This window comes from Schistocerca nitens, chromosome 1 (assembly GCF_023898315.1).
Source record: "Schistocerca nitens isolate TAMUIC-IGC-003100 chromosome 1, iqSchNite1.1, whole genome shotgun sequence".
NCBI classification, from domain to species: Eukaryota; Metazoa; Arthropoda; class Insecta; order Orthoptera; family Acrididae; genus Schistocerca; species Schistocerca nitens.
The window spans coordinates 253270643-253288808 of NC_064614.1; the positions used below are offsets into that span (position 1 = coordinate 253270643).

An 18166-nucleotide genomic window follows, 5' to 3' on the forward strand; every position below is an offset into this window, starting at 1 on the left:
TGACATCTACCGATGACGCTCCTGTGGGGAACGTCAACAAAATTGTGCATGCCAATAGAAGACTGACTGTCCAAGAAATTGCAGAAAAATGTGACATTTCAGTTGGATCATCTCATGAAATCCTGACACAGCATCTTGTTGCCACCAAGTTCATCCCACAGTTGACGAGTCAAGACCAGAAAGACCTTCACCTCACAATTTTGTGAAGAGCAATTGGATTGTGCAAATGGGAATAAGATGTTCCTTAAGAGGTCCCTGTGGACTTTTTTCCAACGATAAAAATCCCATTGAAAGGACAAAGATTTGCAATGTGTAACATTATGTGATTGCCTTATCATTTTAAATCATTCATTAATCAAGCAGTCGCTCGGCAACAGCTACAGTTAGCAAATAATGTTGCGAGAATGTAAAAGGTGAACGACCTGTGACGTAACTTGTTTATTGTCGAAGCGCCGTCAGAGATGCAGTGAGTTATTGACTTTGAAAACCGCGGCGCGAAAAACAGACAGAAGAAGAACACTTTTACACTTTTTTTTTTTTTTTTTTTTTTTTTTTTTTTTTTTTTTTTTGAGGTACGAGATATGATATGATATACAGGAAGATAATAAAATGAAATGAAATGAAACAGTTACTCATTCTTCTCTTGTCTCCTGTAACTTGTGTCGGATGCGCATGTCTTGCCGCCGTATTATTATTGTTAAAAATAATATTGTTCTAGTGTAAAGTAAATGTGTAATACTAAAAGTGCCTAGCAGTAGATTTATTGTGCGACGTGTTTGTGAAAACGTCAAAGGAATTGTTTTTATTACGAGAAGTGCCAGTCAAAATGGCATCCATGTTAAATCCTTCATTGCAGTGTAAGTTCGTCTATTAATTGCCATAAATTCAGAGTTAAATGGAACTGGTGTATGGACTATTCATTTAATATAGAATCTATGTCTCACTTCTTCATGAAATTATTTAATTTTCTTTATGTTTCTGCCAAATAGAGAGTTCACAGTCACGAATTCTTTCGTCGAGTTCGGACGGAAGTTATATGCGGAGAAATATTTTCTCCGCGCCATATTCTACTAGTAAATGCATGATAAACTACGGTCCCTTAGGAAATTCATGTTGAGCTATCCAAAATAATTATATTTTGAATAGGCATTTACTCTCCTCTGCAATGCAACTTCCGACAGATCAGACGATCCAACAAGAAACAGCCGCACACGGTCGGCGTTCGCAAATATGTTTCCACCGCTGATTATAGCTATATGTTACAGCACAAAAGTAACATATTGTTATAATTAGCGATTACGAATGGGGACATTTATAACTGTATGTTTATGTATACACATTACGTAAACATATCGTTATAAATGCCAGATCAGATAAAAGAAAATATGCAGACAGTGCTTTGCATGATCCAACAAGGGGCATACCAAGACTGCTTCCAGAAGCGGAAACAGTGTTGGGAGTGGTGTATCAATTGTGGAGGAGAGTATTACAAAGGAGACAATGTACAATAAGTAGAAGGTAGACCTCGTATAAGTGAAGCCATATGAACATGATTGTTGTCATCTTGGAAGATGTGAGCATTTACAGTATGTTATTCATGAAGAGGTGGAAGAAAGGGCAAAAGTTGACTATTTACAATGTTGAAATAAACATCCCAATTTATGCTCACAGTCACTTGACTGAGGAGTTGCAAGTCATGGGATAGAATACCCCTCAAAAATATCTCAGAATTATTTCTGGAATGAACTACCCCTTCCATACACAGCAGGTTAAATGCCTCACTGGGCCATCTGTGTACTCACTACCCTGTATCATTTGAAAAGAGGCAAAACTGTGATTTATAGGATCACACCACATGCAGTGAGTCAGATATTGTTCATTTTCTGTATTGCTTCCCCCTTTCAGGATGCAGATGTATATGTAACTGTGACAGAATGGCAGAAAGGAGCTATTGTGTTTGATCAGGCCTGAAACTACACCCTGATTGAAGCTGTCTGATTTGTTGATGTATCAATGTGAGCTGTTCAACATGTCTACAAAGACTGGTGTACCATTCACAGCCATGTGACACAATGTAAGAACAGTGGTCATAAAAGAATCCTAACTGACAGGGACTGGAGATGAGTGGCACATCTCATCCCTGAAAATTGGTTTTAAACCCAATAGTGAATTTCTGCTGTCAGTGAACACAGATTCCTCCCAAACAGTTTCTGAATGAGCATCGCTGGAAAAAAATGCATGAATTGCACATTGGTGTTGGATACCTTTTAAAAGGCCATTGCTCACAGCACACACAATGCTCCCATCTTACAATATAACAACAACCACATTTGCAGGGCTGCATATATAGACTACTGTTTTGATGAACACTCAGGCACACTACTGTACTCAACTGCCTGCTGAATCACCTGATTCTGTGGGGATATTTGGAACAGTAGCTGAAATGTAACAGTCAACATCCCCACAGTTTGGTAGTTCTTCAAGATCTGAACATCGATGTTGACTTCAACTCAATATGGCACAACTGAAGAAACTTGTGGACCCTCTTCATTGCTCCCTTCAAGCCATTATCAGAGCTATGAGTGATGTCAAATGGAATTAGTAGCATATCTCTTTGGGGAACCCAATTTCTTGATCAGTGTGCTTCTTTTGTGAAACTATTTTGTCTTAACTGTAACATGGGCAATAAACAATATAGACAGGAAAAGAATAGAAAATTTGAAAATGGTGCTGCAGAAGAATTATAAAGACAAAACAGGTTGTAACATAGTTATGTAAGCAGTATCCACATTTCCAAAATGCTACTCTGAAGCAATGATTTATTTAATTGATAATCTCACTATGTTTCACTTTAACCTTGAAGGCCAACTATTGAATGACACTATACATCAGAACCCCAACCCATGTTCAGAAAATTAGCTTATGTTAAATTCTGCCACCATGCCAGAGAAAGGAGTGGGTGTGTCACCACATTCATTGATTTCATAGTTAGTTTATTTTTTTATTCATAAAAAATCAGTGGATAAATGAGCCACTTCATTTCATAGCACAAGATGCAAAGCAAGGCTGTGTGTGAAGAATTTCTTGCAGAGGAATACTTTAATCAAAACAAATACATTGTGTAGCAGATATGAAGGAACTCACACCTTGGAAAAATATATGTCAGAGGTAGGCAAGAAAATAATGTAAGTGTCTAAAAGTGTTTTAAACAATGTACCATCCCGCCTTCCAGGTTTCTTGTCAGACAGTGCCCCTGTAACATGTCACTAGTACTCAGCAACTACACTGTGCCACCCAATCAGGTGCAGTAAACATCTCTGAATCACCCTGCATATATTTTTGGTTTTGTGACAGGGTCTTGGGATGGCTTGCAGTGGGTTAGAGATGGATGTGGGTGCAGCAGAGGAAAGCAGCTGATGTACATAAATGCCCTTTATAATTTATTATTTACAATCATTCAGTCTTTTTAGCTATGGGAGTTAATCTCTGAGACCTTGGTGTGTTTTTCAAATGATATTAACTGCAACAGCTGCATCAAAATGATTTATTAATCATCACTCATTTCATGACATTATAGTCACATCTTCAGATAACAAACTGCTGACTTAAAGAAGATACCAACATTGTAATTAAGACTATCCTGAAGCATGAACTATGGAATTAATATAATGTTGGTCAGCAAGTAAGGTACGTGAAACTTTCAACAAATTATGCCCTTAAAATCTCCATAAGGGTAAATTATAGAAGTCCCCTATCTTCTTGCACAAAACTGGCATAATAACAAACATAACCATCATGAATAAAATAGCCAGTGGAACCGGAGGAAGACATAAAACTAGAAACAAAAATTCTTGGATAAGAACTGCCATCATAAAATATGGAGACAAACCCCCAATCTCATGGACTTACTGGACGTTTGTGGAACATCTGCTCAGGCACAGCAGCCAGCACCACCAGTGACTGAATAAGTGGGTCCCATCTTAGGAAGAACCCACTAAACAATAGGAATCAACATAGTGGGGCAGCGGCCACAAAGAAACACAAAAAGCAACAGCAAATTGCCAATCTAAACCAATGTATAATTGCGAGTAAGTTTTGGAAAACAGAGAAACCTCTGTAAACAACAAAAACAGAGATAGCAGGTCTTAACAATTTTACAATTAACAAGCAGATAATACAGTACCAAAACACAGTATGAGAATAATGTGTATAATGTTAAGAAACAGATGGAGATTGGATATGATGTCATGAAAGGCATAGAAAGAGAGGGCAACTTGTTTGTTATATGCCCCCCTCCCCTCTGCCTATCACTTGTGAATATTCCATGTCATTAGTCAGAATCTGCCAAAAGTGGATGGTGACACAATTCTAGCTGCACATTCTATCTGTACCTGAGAAGATGTACCACATATGTCCGTTACGTTTACTTAGGCTGGACATTCTTTTCCAAGCTTTATGACGACAGTTCTTATTTAACAATTTTTGCTTCTAGGGTTACATCTTTACTGATGATGGTTGTGGTCTTTGTGATACCAATTTTTGCAGGAAGATAGGGGACTTTATAACGAGTCACCCGCCTCTAACATTACCTTTTTTTATGGAGATAACCAATACCATGAGTACTATCAATTCTTGCATGGGTTAAAATTATCTCAGCTGTTTCACTAAAAGAATGCATATGGTTTTGAATATGTTGTATTATATTTCAGGCTAAAATAAATAAAAAGAAGTTATTGTGTTACAACTCATACGTACTAACACTTAAAATTACTCTTATTTTAAAAATAATTGAAATTACAAAATTTCTGGCATACATAAAATACATATTATTAATTGCACAATCTGATGATGATTATTAAATTTATTTCTAGATTGATTTACAAAATAACGATATTTTTAGGGAATATTCTTCTTTGGTAAAGAAAGTCTGTAAACTCTTTTGCTTTGTAAACTCTTTGGAAATTGTGAGTACTGCAGAATGTAAGTAGTGGTGCGCATGCCTCTGATGGAAGTAGACATTTTCTAAGTTTGTCACCAAATATGTACTTGTTGGTTTTTCCTGAATGTGGAAAATGTAAAAAACAGTGAAAAGTTGAAAGATGTGACAAAGAATAAAATTCAAGAATAATACAGACAAATCTTCATCAGTTATTTAGTCATCAAGAAGCTAAGAAATCGAAATTTCAGCTGCAAGAATGTACCCCTAGACAAGACTTTGAGCCATCGACAACAACAACAATGAGATAAAGAGGATGGGAGGGTAAGATTACAAGTGGTGGCATCAGCCATGATCTGTTGACTGATAATGAAGATCTGTCTGTTGCAAAAGAGGAATGGATTTTGGATATGTGTATTTGCAGTTTTTATGTAAATGAAGATTCGAAAGCTCCAATTACTTGACGAAAGAAGATCAGAGAACTGCCCAACAAAGTCATATCAACAGTGACGAGTATTTCATATGATATCAACAATGACAGACTGAATGAATTGAAGGAGGACTTGACAAGTATGATGAAGAACATCAACAAAGATAAGTACAAAGTACTTGTGAAATTAATAAGTTTGGTGGACTCGTGTGATTGCTAGGAAAATGAATAGAGATGAGGATAGTTAGGTAGATGTGAAAGCTGTAGGACACAGCCTAGACATGTTTGAACCAAGTGAAAGTGTAGTTAGCAAAGAGACAGTGACAACTGATATTTTGTAGTTGATTTTAATAAAATTAGAGGAAATGAAGACAGACAACAATAGCAAATTTAGTGCATTTAATGATCAGTTAACTGAAAAATTTACTTCACTTCAAGGACAATTAAATAAACTGAAAACTGAAAACAATGACAAAATGGCAAGGTACAATATCAAATAGACCAACTTAGCAATCAGGTTTCAGAGCTAAAAAATTGGTTGTCAGATGGATTAAAAAGTGTGAATGAAAAGTTAGTGTATTAGAAAATAAATTTATTGTTTTGGTAAATGAGATAGTTGCACAATCTTTGCAACAGGAGAAGAATGTTAATGATATCAGAGTTCAACAGAAGATCATAGAGGAAGAAATGGAACAGAACTTTAGTAGTTTAGGTCAAAATTTTTTTAATGTTGAAAACAGTATGCTAAATAATGTAAATGTTCTAGAGCAAAAAATTTCAGTAGTTCAGGAAAATTTCATTAACAATAATCTTTATTCAAACAATGGTATTGTGTGGTCCAACATTCCAACCAAACGTTTTCCATCAAACAGTTTACATACAGTGGATTTTCTACACCACTGTAGACATAGTTTTGTGTCAGGCATGAGTGACAACCAAAAGATTAAATTTGTTAAAAGATGTCTTGAAGGTGAAGCTCTGTCTCGGGTAAATCTAAATTTAAGTCAGTGGGAAACATACCAGAGTTTAGAGAAAAGTATTTTAAATAAATTGGCTGGATAGGGCAGCAGAAAGAAACATGTACCATAACAATCGAAATGATAGAGATCACAATGGTAGCAACTACAGAAACAGAGATAATGGTAATTTCAGTCAGGGTCAAAATGGTAATAGAGACAGAAATTTTTAACCTCAGTAGAACAGGAATAATAGGGATAACCATGGCAATATCATAGGAGAAACAATCATAGAGGCAACTATTTGGGAAACAGTGGTTTGCCTCAATGAAGGTCCATGGTGTTGGGGTGAGGAAACACGCAAGTACAGGCCTCCCAATTTACACATACATTTAGACAATAATAATAGAATTAACAATGTGGCACAGGTGTCTGAAGTTGAACGGAAGGAACATCAGATTTCTCATTTTGTTTTGATCAAAAGTTTTGGAATACTATGCTTAATTATAATGATGTAGATACTAATCACAAACCAGAATGTCAGAGTAATGAGAATTTTTATGTAGCGTGTTCTAATGATTTCTTCTCTTGGTCAGAAAACAGTGTTATTGATGCATGTAAGATGGGTAATAACTGTATTGGATATGTATTAGGTGGTATTTTTGATGTAGGCATAAATGAGAGCTGTGAATTGATGGAGGCTGATAAGTCTGAGACTGATAGTTTATTGCAAATGAATGTAAGTGAAGTGTGTGACTTTGATAGTGATACGAATTGTGTTGTTAATGATGTTATTGGTGAAGTAATTTTGGAAGAAGATGATGATGGCAATGAGGATGATGATGAGTGTCAGGTATTTGTGGAGTTTATGAATACTGAAGTTTCAGAGTTATTTGTGAATACAGGTAAGGTAAGTGATGTTTGTGATGATGTAAGTGAGAGTCATGGAATACTAGTCCAGTCAAAGCAGTTTTTCATTAATGTCATCCAGACTAATGATCCAAAATGTAAGCTCAGAGAATAAAGGTGATTTAAAAAAAATTGTTTGTGATTATATTGATGATAACATAGATAAATTTGCATTCTGGAATAAATTAGCTGTCGTTAGTCAAAATCTGTACCAAAATTGGTGGAATGAAGTGAAAGAAGGTCTAAGTAGACGTGTAATTTTGACAGTAATGTTTTTTTTTTTTTTTGTTCCTTCTGTAATAAGTAATGTCAGTTGTGCTATGGAACCCATTCAGTGTGTTCAATCATTACCTGATAGCAAGTGTAGCCAAAGTAATGCTATGATACCAGTAATGTTGATAAAACCCAGCAAAACAGTGCTGATGTAGCATTTATGAAACTGAAAGTGATCTTTTACAAGAAGTGTCTAACAACAGTGATGATAATTCAGATGTTGGATGTCCATACATTAAGAGTAAGATTGATCAGTGGGAAGGGAACTGTTTGATTGATACAGGTAGTCTGATTCGTGGTATATCTGAATAATTTAGAGGCAAAATCCAGTATAGTAAGAATTTTGTGGGAATGCCCATTGTCGGTGTAAAGATAAGAGGGGCCAGTGGTAAGCAAAGTAAGTATGTAAGATGTCAAGTACTGGCAACATTTAGTATAGAGGACAAGAGACATGAACATGAATGCATAATAATACCTAGTCTAGAAGAAAATATTCACTGTGTTTGTAGATTTTTTTAGACTATGTAACTGTGTTTTGTTTTTCATGAATGTAGTATGTAAGATCATGTAATTTTAAAGTTCTGTCTTATATACTGACTGATGGAGATGATGAAAAAACAGGGGGGCAGGAGAAAGCAGAGACATGATGGTAAAAGTAGATTTTGTAAGTTTGAAGTAGGAGATTTTGTGTTGGTGAAAGCCAAAGAGAATTCTAAAGTATTGACATCTGAGATAAAGAAATTTTTTGACATTTATATTGGACCATTCGAAGTTCTTGAAATCCACATTCTAAAGCATACAGACTCATGTATCCAAAATCTAAGAAGTTGTTTGGATTAGGCACTGAACTGAAAGCCTATAGATATGATCCATAGGTATCTAATCTTTCTTTGTTTGTACCTTTTCCATTGCCATGGGTTTAGTATGTAAGATCATGTATTTTCTAGAGTTCTATCTTATCCACTTACTTAGTTTAAATCTCTCTGTATATGTATAAGACTATGTAACTGTGTTTTGTTTTGTGGAACTTAGTATGTGAGTTTTGAAGTTCTGTATTGACTGGATTAAAATCTGTGATACACTATGTAATTATGTTCTGTAATGGATTTGTGCTGTAGAATTTAATGTATAGATACCATGAGACTGTATGAGTAGAGCTTTTTACAGTTCTGAAATGGAACAATATTCATAACTTGTACTGCAAAAATTAGGAATAGTATCTGAGCATATCTGTGTGCATTACCTTATTAGTCCATTTTTTTATTGCATTTAACTCTGATTATTAATCTTTCATATGTGAACACTTTTTAATCTCACCTGACATAAATGCCATATAACTGACTATGTAAAATGCAGCTGGAGAGCATACCTCGTGTGATGTTAAGAAGGTATTTAATAACATATTTAGTACTCAAAACAATGTTTCAGGATTTGATGTGAATGCTAGACAGGAAGTTACCTATCCATTTGAGAGTGTAATGATAACTCTAAGGAGGAAGCTGAAAGATGGGGGCAGATACACTCTCCACATTGCTGTATGGCTGTGCCCTGCTGGACCAGTCATTTTGCAAGACATTGTATGTGCTGGGTAACATACTGGAGCATCTGTCGACTGGAATGTGTGTTGTGTCTGATATTTGTGAATTATTAACCAAGACTGTTAAAGACACTGTTATTCAGCATAAATGCATGTTTTTTTAATTTTTTATTTCATTGTTTTTATTGGGGGATGACTCTCCAATCATTATGAAACTTTAAATCAGTACGTATTTTTTTTTCCATTTGTAAATGAATTTTCTAGGTTTCCAAAGTTCAAGTATAGGTCCGGCACACAGTTTTAATCTGCCAGGAAGTTTTGAATCTTCTAGGTCTTTGTGTATGTAGGTCAGTGTGGAAGACATTTACTAGTATGGACAATATAATAAGATGTATATATGTCTGCTTTCATACTTGGATTTTGGTTGTCAAGCTACTGGATTGTGTCATCATTCAAAGCTAATTTGTGAGTATGTTTACCTGAATGTATCCTGAGAGTTGCAGTATTGTATCTGATTGGATTTTGAGTTTTGGACAGACTCATCCTTAGCTCTGTTCATGATTGTTTGCACGTGTACTCAAGGAGAGTGTACAACCACTGACTGAAGCTAGATGCTTCTCACAGTTACTCTTTGCATATAGTTTAACTCATTAATATGATTATGAACTTTATTCATTTTGTTGTGTTGAACTTTTTTTCCTGGTTTGTACCCTGTGTGGTTTGGATTTCTTGGGTTGGTCCCCACATCGTAAACTCAGGCTCTAATATTTTTCCATTATTTTGTTTTTCCATGAGTCAATACATCCATAAATACTATGATTTATATGGCTGATTGATTACTACTCATGACTGAGTATATTCTTCTGGTCTGTACCCGTCGTTATAAGTTTTTTGAGTTGACTTACTCGTCATACACTTATGTTCTGAAATGTTTTCTCTTATCTTTTGAAGATATTGAATGTTTCATCGTATAGATCTTAACTCAAAACTTATAAATTCTAGTAATTTACATTGTCTTTGTTTTTCTACAGTTTGGTGGTGCTGTAGTTTTTACATTCTATAATTTTTCTTGTAACAGTATGTTCCACAGATCTGAAAATCTGAATACCATATCCTGATATATGTATAGATTATGAGTCTTATAGTAAATATTCTAAGTTCTCCATTACATGTTATGTATCAGATACCTCTATACATCTATCTGCTGTCCTGGGCACCATTTTGTACAATGTTCGGCAAACCTTATAGTCTGTCATAAATTATTGCAAACATTTGGTTTCCAAATTTTGTGAGAGGGATATTATAATGAGTCACCTTCCTCTAACATTACCTTCTTTTTTTTTTTAATAGAGATAATCTCTACCATGTATACCATCGATTCTATCATAGGTTAAAATTATCTCAGCTAAAGGAATTCATATGATTTTGTATACAGTATATTATATTTCAGGCTAAAATGTATAAAAAGAAATTAATGTGTTACAATCAATATGTACTAACAGTTAAAATTACTCTTCTTTTAAAAATAATTGAAATTACAAAATTTCTGGCAAACTTAAAATTCATATTATTAATTGTACAATCTGACAATAATTATTAAACTTATTTCTAGATTGATTTACAAAATAATGATATATTTTAGGGAATATTCTTCTTTGGTAAAGAAAGTCTGTAAACTCTTTTGCTTTGTAAACTCTTTGGAAATTGTGAGTACTGCAGAATGTAAGTAGTGGTGGGCATGCCTCTGATGGAAGTAGACATTTTCTAAGTTTGTCACCAAATATGTACTTGTTGGTTTTTCCTGAATGTGGAAAATGTAAAAAAGAGTGAAATGTTGAAAGATGTGACAAAGAATGAAATTCAAGAATAATACAGACAAATCTTCATCAGTTATTTAGTCATCAAGAACCTAAGGAATCGAAATTTCAGCTGCAAGAATGTACCTCTAGACAAGACTTTGAGCCATTAACAACAAAAGCAAGATAATGAAGATGAGTAGAAAGTTATTTATTTTGTATATCTTACACCTCTCAAAGCTTTTGAAAATAGTGAAGATACTAAGACAATGTATTTAATTGTGATGTGGGAGGGTAAGAGTACAACATGTATTATTTACCCTTTTGAAGATTTTAAGAACATTAGTATTGAAAGGTATGTATATATCATTTGCTAATCAGCACTATATTAATTAGGTACTTTCTGCTTTAGGACAGTTATAATTATGATTTTGCTACCTTTTTTAGGTCAGCAGTTTGTTAGCTGAAGATGTGACCATAACGTCATGAAAGTAGTTGTTAATAAATCATTTTGATGCAGCTGTTGTGGTTTTCACTATTTGAAATTCTTAATCACAGCTGTGGTTGCCCTTCATACCAAGTTATTTGTAACTTGCCAAGTGTGGAAAATATGTCACTGCAGTGTCTCCCAGTGGAGCTGTCCTCGCAGTATATTTCTTGTCAGTGGCAGTGCATACTGAGTCTCGCTGAAGCTGTGTTGGGCCTCATAGATGTCTTGTGGGACTGAGCCCACAGCAGACCTGACTATAGTGTCTGCTACAGTCCCAGTAAAGGTGCTCAATTGACAGTAGGGTGACACAGTGCCCCAAACTCCATACTGGAGAATTGGTGGCTACAACTGGTTACATCAGGCCTGTGTGGTGCAGAGCTTGGTGAGAGCTCATTTCAAGCCCTGAGACATGGGTGGCAGGACACAAGGATCCCAAGAGCATGTGATGTCAGGCAACAGTCAAGAGTACAACGGATGGTGCTGATGTTAGCAGCTGCATCATACATATATCACTATCTTTGTGACTGCACCTGACATGGAGTCAGCATCATAACATAGCTCAGCTGTGCCAGAATGGCTGGCTAGCCCCAGGGACTTAAAGACTCATGTCAGGAGGCCAATTATGTGCAAGAGGTTGCGCTGCTGCATTCTTCCATGATATGGAAGTTTCTTGAGGACATGATCATTGTATCACGAAAGTATATCAGAGCACAAAAATGACTTGATACTGAGGGTGCTGTGTCAGTATGGGTCTTTGACTGTGGTGGTCAGTGCCCTGAATATGGAGCTGTGGCTGCAACACTTTTTGATTCATTACATTTACCTCACTCAGCCACAGGTATGTTATATTAATGTAGGGAAACTCACATTAACTTAAAAGATCATGAGAGCCAATTGGATATGATCATCTGTGAAATATGGTTACAGTAATCTTTAATTGGAAAAGTGGTCAAGTAGTGTATTATATTATCCCTCCATCTGTCTAAGCACCATTTGGTAGCAGCAGCAACAAAAATCTCATATGTCGTACTGATGAAAGCTTATACTTGCAAAAGTGATTAAGCTTGATGACACCAATTTCATTCTGATGTGTTTTATGTTTACTGTGATATCATTCAGGGGTGTACCAGGAAAATGATATTACTTTGGCATCATTTTTGACTACAGATGCCACTTTGCACTGGTGTGTGGCATAATGTGTAGAAAAAATTAATAATACATTAACAGTAGAGACTTAAAAAGTTCTGTCAAATAACATCAAATTAATTTTAGAGATAAAACATCACTATCATTCTTCTAAATGTACTATGATGAAAGAAAGTGCATCCCTGCATTGACAGTAGACTGAGTACATAAAACGGAGTGACAAACGGCTTATTTTCAGGGTGAAACCAAACCTCAAGGTAAGTAATAGTAGATGTATGTAGTTGTGGCACCAGCAGTGTGTTTATTTTCCTCTGAGACACTGAAGAATAGATCAGAAAAATACTAAAGATCCACAAAACTACCATCCATTATCCTTGACATTGGCTTGTTGTAGAATCTTAGAACATATTCTGAGTTCAAAAATAATGAAGTATCTCGAACAGAATGACCTTCTCCATGCCCACCAGCAAAGTTTCCAAAAACATCAATCATGCAAAACCCAACTTACACTTTTCTCACATGACATACCGAAAGCTTTAGATCAAGGCAGTCAGGTAGATACAGTATTTCTCGATTTCCAAAAAGCATCTGACTCAGTACCACACCTATACTTATTGTCAAAAGTATGATCATACGGACTTCCAAGTGAAATTTGCAACTGGACTGATAACTTTTTGGTACACAGTATGTTCTCTTGGATGGAGAGTCATTGTCAGATATGGAAGTAACTTGTTTGTGAGACCGCCCGGCTCACGCAGTCTAACATGCTGCATCCCAAGCAGGAAGGCATGCCGGTCCCCAGCACAAATACACCTGGTGGATTAGTGTCATGGTTTGGTGTGCTGGCCAGCCTGTGGATGGTTTTTAAGGTGGTTTTCCATCTGCCTTGGTGAATGTGAGCTGGTTCCCCTTATTCCGCCTCAGTTACATTATGTCAATGATTGCTGCGCAGACACTGTCTCCGTGTACGCACGTCTAGGTGGGTGGGCTGCAGTGGCCTGTTGTGGTGTTGTGAACCAGTGAGGGCTACAGTGGGATGAAGCCCCTCCATTGTTTTTAGGTCCCCAGTTCAATACAAACAATACACAAAACACAACTGTTTTGTGGGAATTTCAATGTAGATTTTCTGAAAAAGTCTCGCAGAAAGATTGACTGTGAAGTATTACTTGGTTCTTTCAATTTGACGTCAGTTACTGATTTTCCTATATGGATGGTAGATGAAAGCAGCACACTGATAGATAATGTTTTTGTAGACCAAGATAGGTCCAAACAAATAAAAACTTCTCCTGTTATGAATGGTCTCTCTGATGATGATGCACAGCTGGTTACAGTACATAACATAGCTCCATAAAATATTGCAAAACAGTCCTCCAGAATAGTAGTTCTGGGCAATCGTGAGCCACAAAAAGAGGACACAGTAACATCATGTGTTGAGTTGGACAGTGAACCCTTAGCTAACTTGCCTACCCAAACCTCCCCCATACCGGTAGAGTGATCATGATACTGACAAGTACACTTCTGGTCCTACATATGGATTAAAGTGGGGAGGGATACTATATCTCTGTCATTTGACAGCTAGGTTAATATGCTGCAATTTCTGCCAGGAGGGACTCCTCCAGCAGTTGGTAAGAGATGCCAGCAGAATATCACAGGGGACCTGGTTGCTTTGATGTCAATCTGAAGATAAGACCTTATTACTGAGCCACTGTAAGACGCTTCAGATTATGTTGTACTAAATTCTCTACCATTCTCACACCACACTATGTGACCCAGTGGACTGGAATTGTGAACTATCATGTGATTGCAGTGTATCCATATTTTTCATTTAATTGAGAGTGTGTTACACAAAAGGGGTGTAGCAATATTTCTTTGATTTCAAAAGCTATATTTACATCTATGTCCATGTTCTTAAAACCACTGTAAGGAATGCAGCAGAGAGTAATTCTCATTGTAATTAATATCAAGATTTCTTCCCTTTCCACCCACATATGGAGTGCAGATAAAATGACAGCTTTATTGTCTCAGTGTGCACTGTATTTAATCTGACCTTGAGTTCTCGGCCTGTAAAAGAGTGATAATAAGGGACTGAAACATATCCCTAAATTGTTCACTTAATATTTTTTCTTGAAATTTTGTATGTAGGTTTTCACAGGATATTTGATACCTTCAAGGGCCTGCCAGTTTAGTTTTTGACAGCACTTCCATTATGCTCTTCTGTGAGAGAAACAAACCTGTAACCATTTGTACTGCCCTTCCTGTAAAAGTTCAGTATCCCTAGTTAGTCAAAAAAATGGTTCAAATGGCTCTGAGCACTATGGAACTTAACTTCTGATGTCATCAGTCCCCTAGAACTTAGAACTACTTAAACCTAACTAACCTAAGGACATCACACACATCCATGCCCGAGGCAGGATTCGAAGCTGCGACCGTGGAGGTCTCGCGGTTCCAGACTGTAGCGCCTAGGACCGCTCGGCCACTCCGGCCGGCCCTAGTTAGTCATATCTAGTATGGGTCCACTGCACTTGCATAATATACTGGGATGTTTCAGACAGTATTTTGTAGGCATTCACCTTTCTGATTGCATTTTCTCAGTGTCCTACCTATGAACTGAAGACTACTACCTGCTTTACCAACAAGTGAGTCTATGTGATCATTCCATTCAGTACCTCCACACTGATTACACCAATGAGTTGACCCATTCTGGGTGTGACTCTATTTTTTAGTCATACAAGGCTACCTTTCTGTGGTTTTTGAAACACACAAATTTAAATTTCTGAATACTTAAAGGAAGCTACCAATCTTCACATTGCTTTTAGATATTAAGATCAGACTGAATATTTGTGCACATGTTTCCAGACTACTCATTATGGATAACAGTATCATCTGTGAAATGTCTGAGGTTTCTATTAATATCATCAACCTACTCATTGCTGTACAACATGTACATCTAGAGTCTCAGCACACTTCCCTAGGCAATGCCTGCAGTTACTGCTACATCTATCAGTGGCTCTCTATCCAAATCAACATACTGCATCCTTCCTATAAAAAATCTGCAATCCTGTCACAAACCTCATTTTTGATACTCTCAAATTATAAAACATCAGTCAACAAATGTCAGTGTGGTATTGAGTCAAATTCTTTTCAGAATTCAAAAAGATATTAAAAGCAAAGAGAAGATTGGGGGGGGGGGGGGGGGTTGAATGTGAAAATATGTTTGAGAGCAAGCTTCCCATCTCCAGAGTTTCGGGGAACTAGTGCTGAGTGAGAGGGTCCAATAGGCTCATACAGTATATCAGATACTTCGGTCTCTTGAGTCATGATGAAGTCTGCTCAGCTACTGAGAACTGGTTGTCCTTAAGACAGTCAATTCTTCTGTGCCCACTGTACCACTTCATGGTAGTCTTTCTTATTTAAGAAGCCTTCTGGTGATCTCATGCATGGTTTCGCATGTTGCTCTTTATTTGATACTGTAGGATTTACTAGTAATGCAACTAGAGTGAGTGGTAGGGGCAAGTGTATGTGACTGATTTTAGAGTGGGATTAGTTGCAGAGTAGGAACATTGTGGTAAGGATAATGGATGAGAAATGCTGAGACTGTTACATGGTTTTATTAGGATGTTCCAAGGGTTAGGAGGATGATGGAAAGCTGTGGTGGAGAGTGTGTTATGGATATAAGGAGGAAATGATCCCATATCAGAGTGTGACTTGAGAAAGTCATTGGTTTGCTGGAGTAATTTTGGAATAATTTATTGATACAAGCAAGCACAAGTCTTGTTTGAATGTATGTTTCTATTTTGGAAGAAAGACTTTTTTTGTCTGAAAGCTTAAATGTTTAGACGTCTTTTTATTGTACCTTTCTGTGTATCAGTGCCTCCTGTATGTGAGTAGAAATACATCCTTCTGATATTGTTGTTAAATTTAATGTATTGCAATATTAAATCAGGATTTCCTTGCTCAACATAATGACACTGTATGAAAAAGCAGTATTTCAATAAAAACATGTAGTTACAGTAACAAACTCATATGAAAATTTACACTAGGAAGAGAGTAAAAAGGTCAATAACATTTTGTGAAACATGATAAGCAAGCTGATAGCATTTAAAAAATAAAAGGTTTTACCCCAATGCCAGTGAAATACTGTTAATTTCATTGTGTGATTAAGTGTTAAGCTTAGGCAGCAAGAGATATTTGACAAAATATGATCATTACCATAGGATCAAAACCTAGAAAGTAGTCTGCACATGGTAGAATCTGGTATTGTCCAGGTTCTGTCTCTGGCCAGCATGAAATTGTATCCCATACTGGTTCACATGTTCCTGGGACAAAAGGTAAAGAAAGGTAGCAGTATTGTTGCTCTTGATAACTATCTACAGTAATTTACAGATATATAAGTGAAAATAACATTAAAGAATGATTTATGAAACTTAATCAGGAATATCATCTATTTACTACTGAATTATTACAATACAAGAAAGTAAGGTAACTCAGCATGCTGTGACCTCAGAAATGATGATAAATAGAGCACGATTTATCAAACTAAACATATATCAGAGCAGATAACTGCAAGCTATTTGCATGATTGTATGTGATACAGAAATAACCTTTCGTTTCATGGCATTAATTGTTTATCTTATACATGTAGCCAAAAGGTAAACAGTAAAGACAAAATTGATGTGAATGACAAGGCCTTCAGGACTGCACTGGGCATTATGGCAGTGTTGTCAGTGAAAAAGAAGGTTGATTCCACATGGGAATCTTTATTCATGTTCCATGAAGACCCGAAATAACTGTTAAAAAAGTGATGACCTAATAGGGCCTATTATTTGTAAAAGATTCCTGATGATGCAATAGCATTTTCTAGTCAATATCTCTGCAAATGTTTACAATAAATTCAGTCATACTTGCATGACTTGTTGGAATTTAAAGGTATACTTTCTTTCTTTCTTAAGCAACTCCAGCTGAAGTAAATCTGGAGATACAAGATCTGGTGATACAGTAGTTCCACTTCTTTTCCTACAATTGTACTCTTTAATTGGTCACAAACGTTTTGGGTTTAATTGTGTATTCCAAAGCCTGTTATGCCTTGTTTAAATACAAGGGATGGTCATAAAGTTTTAATTATCATGTAAATTAATTTAAACAGTCTTGAGTGTAGTGTCGGATATCGTAGTCTTTCTCTCATGATATTTTGGTGATGTGACTCATTGCCTTCGTCAGGTGCTACCTGAAACAGGGAGCACCTGGCGCATGCAGTAAGTCTCATCACTGAAATAACATGAAAGGAAGGTTATGATATAACTTTAGTTCACACAACAAATCACTAATCTCACATTTGGGAGGACAGTGGTTCAATTGCCTGTCTGGCCATCCAGATCCAGGTAGGTTTTCTATGATTTCCCTAAATTGTTCCAGACAAATGCCAGGATGGTTCCTTTGAAATGGGCAAGGCTGATTTACTTCATCATCCTTCTGTAACCTGAGCTTCTGCTATGTCGTTAAAGACCTCACTGTTAATGAGATGTTAAATTCTAACCCTTCTCCTATATCAAGAACATCAGAAAGCCTGAAGAATTGCAATTAATTTTTCTGCGTTTTTGCATGTATATGTTTGTGGTGCTGATAAACATTGAATTTCCTGCACCACAGCATGGCACTACAGGAGCGAAAATAAAATAGTGCAACTCCCTGATAAA

The 18166-nt window shown here is 36.3% G+C and overlaps 1 protein-coding gene across 1 annotated transcript in view; it reads right to left on the reverse strand.

The window, feature by feature from the left end:
• Positions 1–18166, reverse strand: part of LOC126247391 (parathyroid hormone/parathyroid hormone-related peptide receptor-like) — a 931061-nt gene that overhangs the window by 195682 nt on the left and 717213 nt on the right. The window contains exon 5 of the mRNA XM_049948475.1: positions 16683–16789. Coding sequence (XP_049804432.1) covers positions 16683–16789 — 107 coding nt within the window. The remainder of the gene's footprint in view (positions 1–16682; positions 16790–18166) is intronic.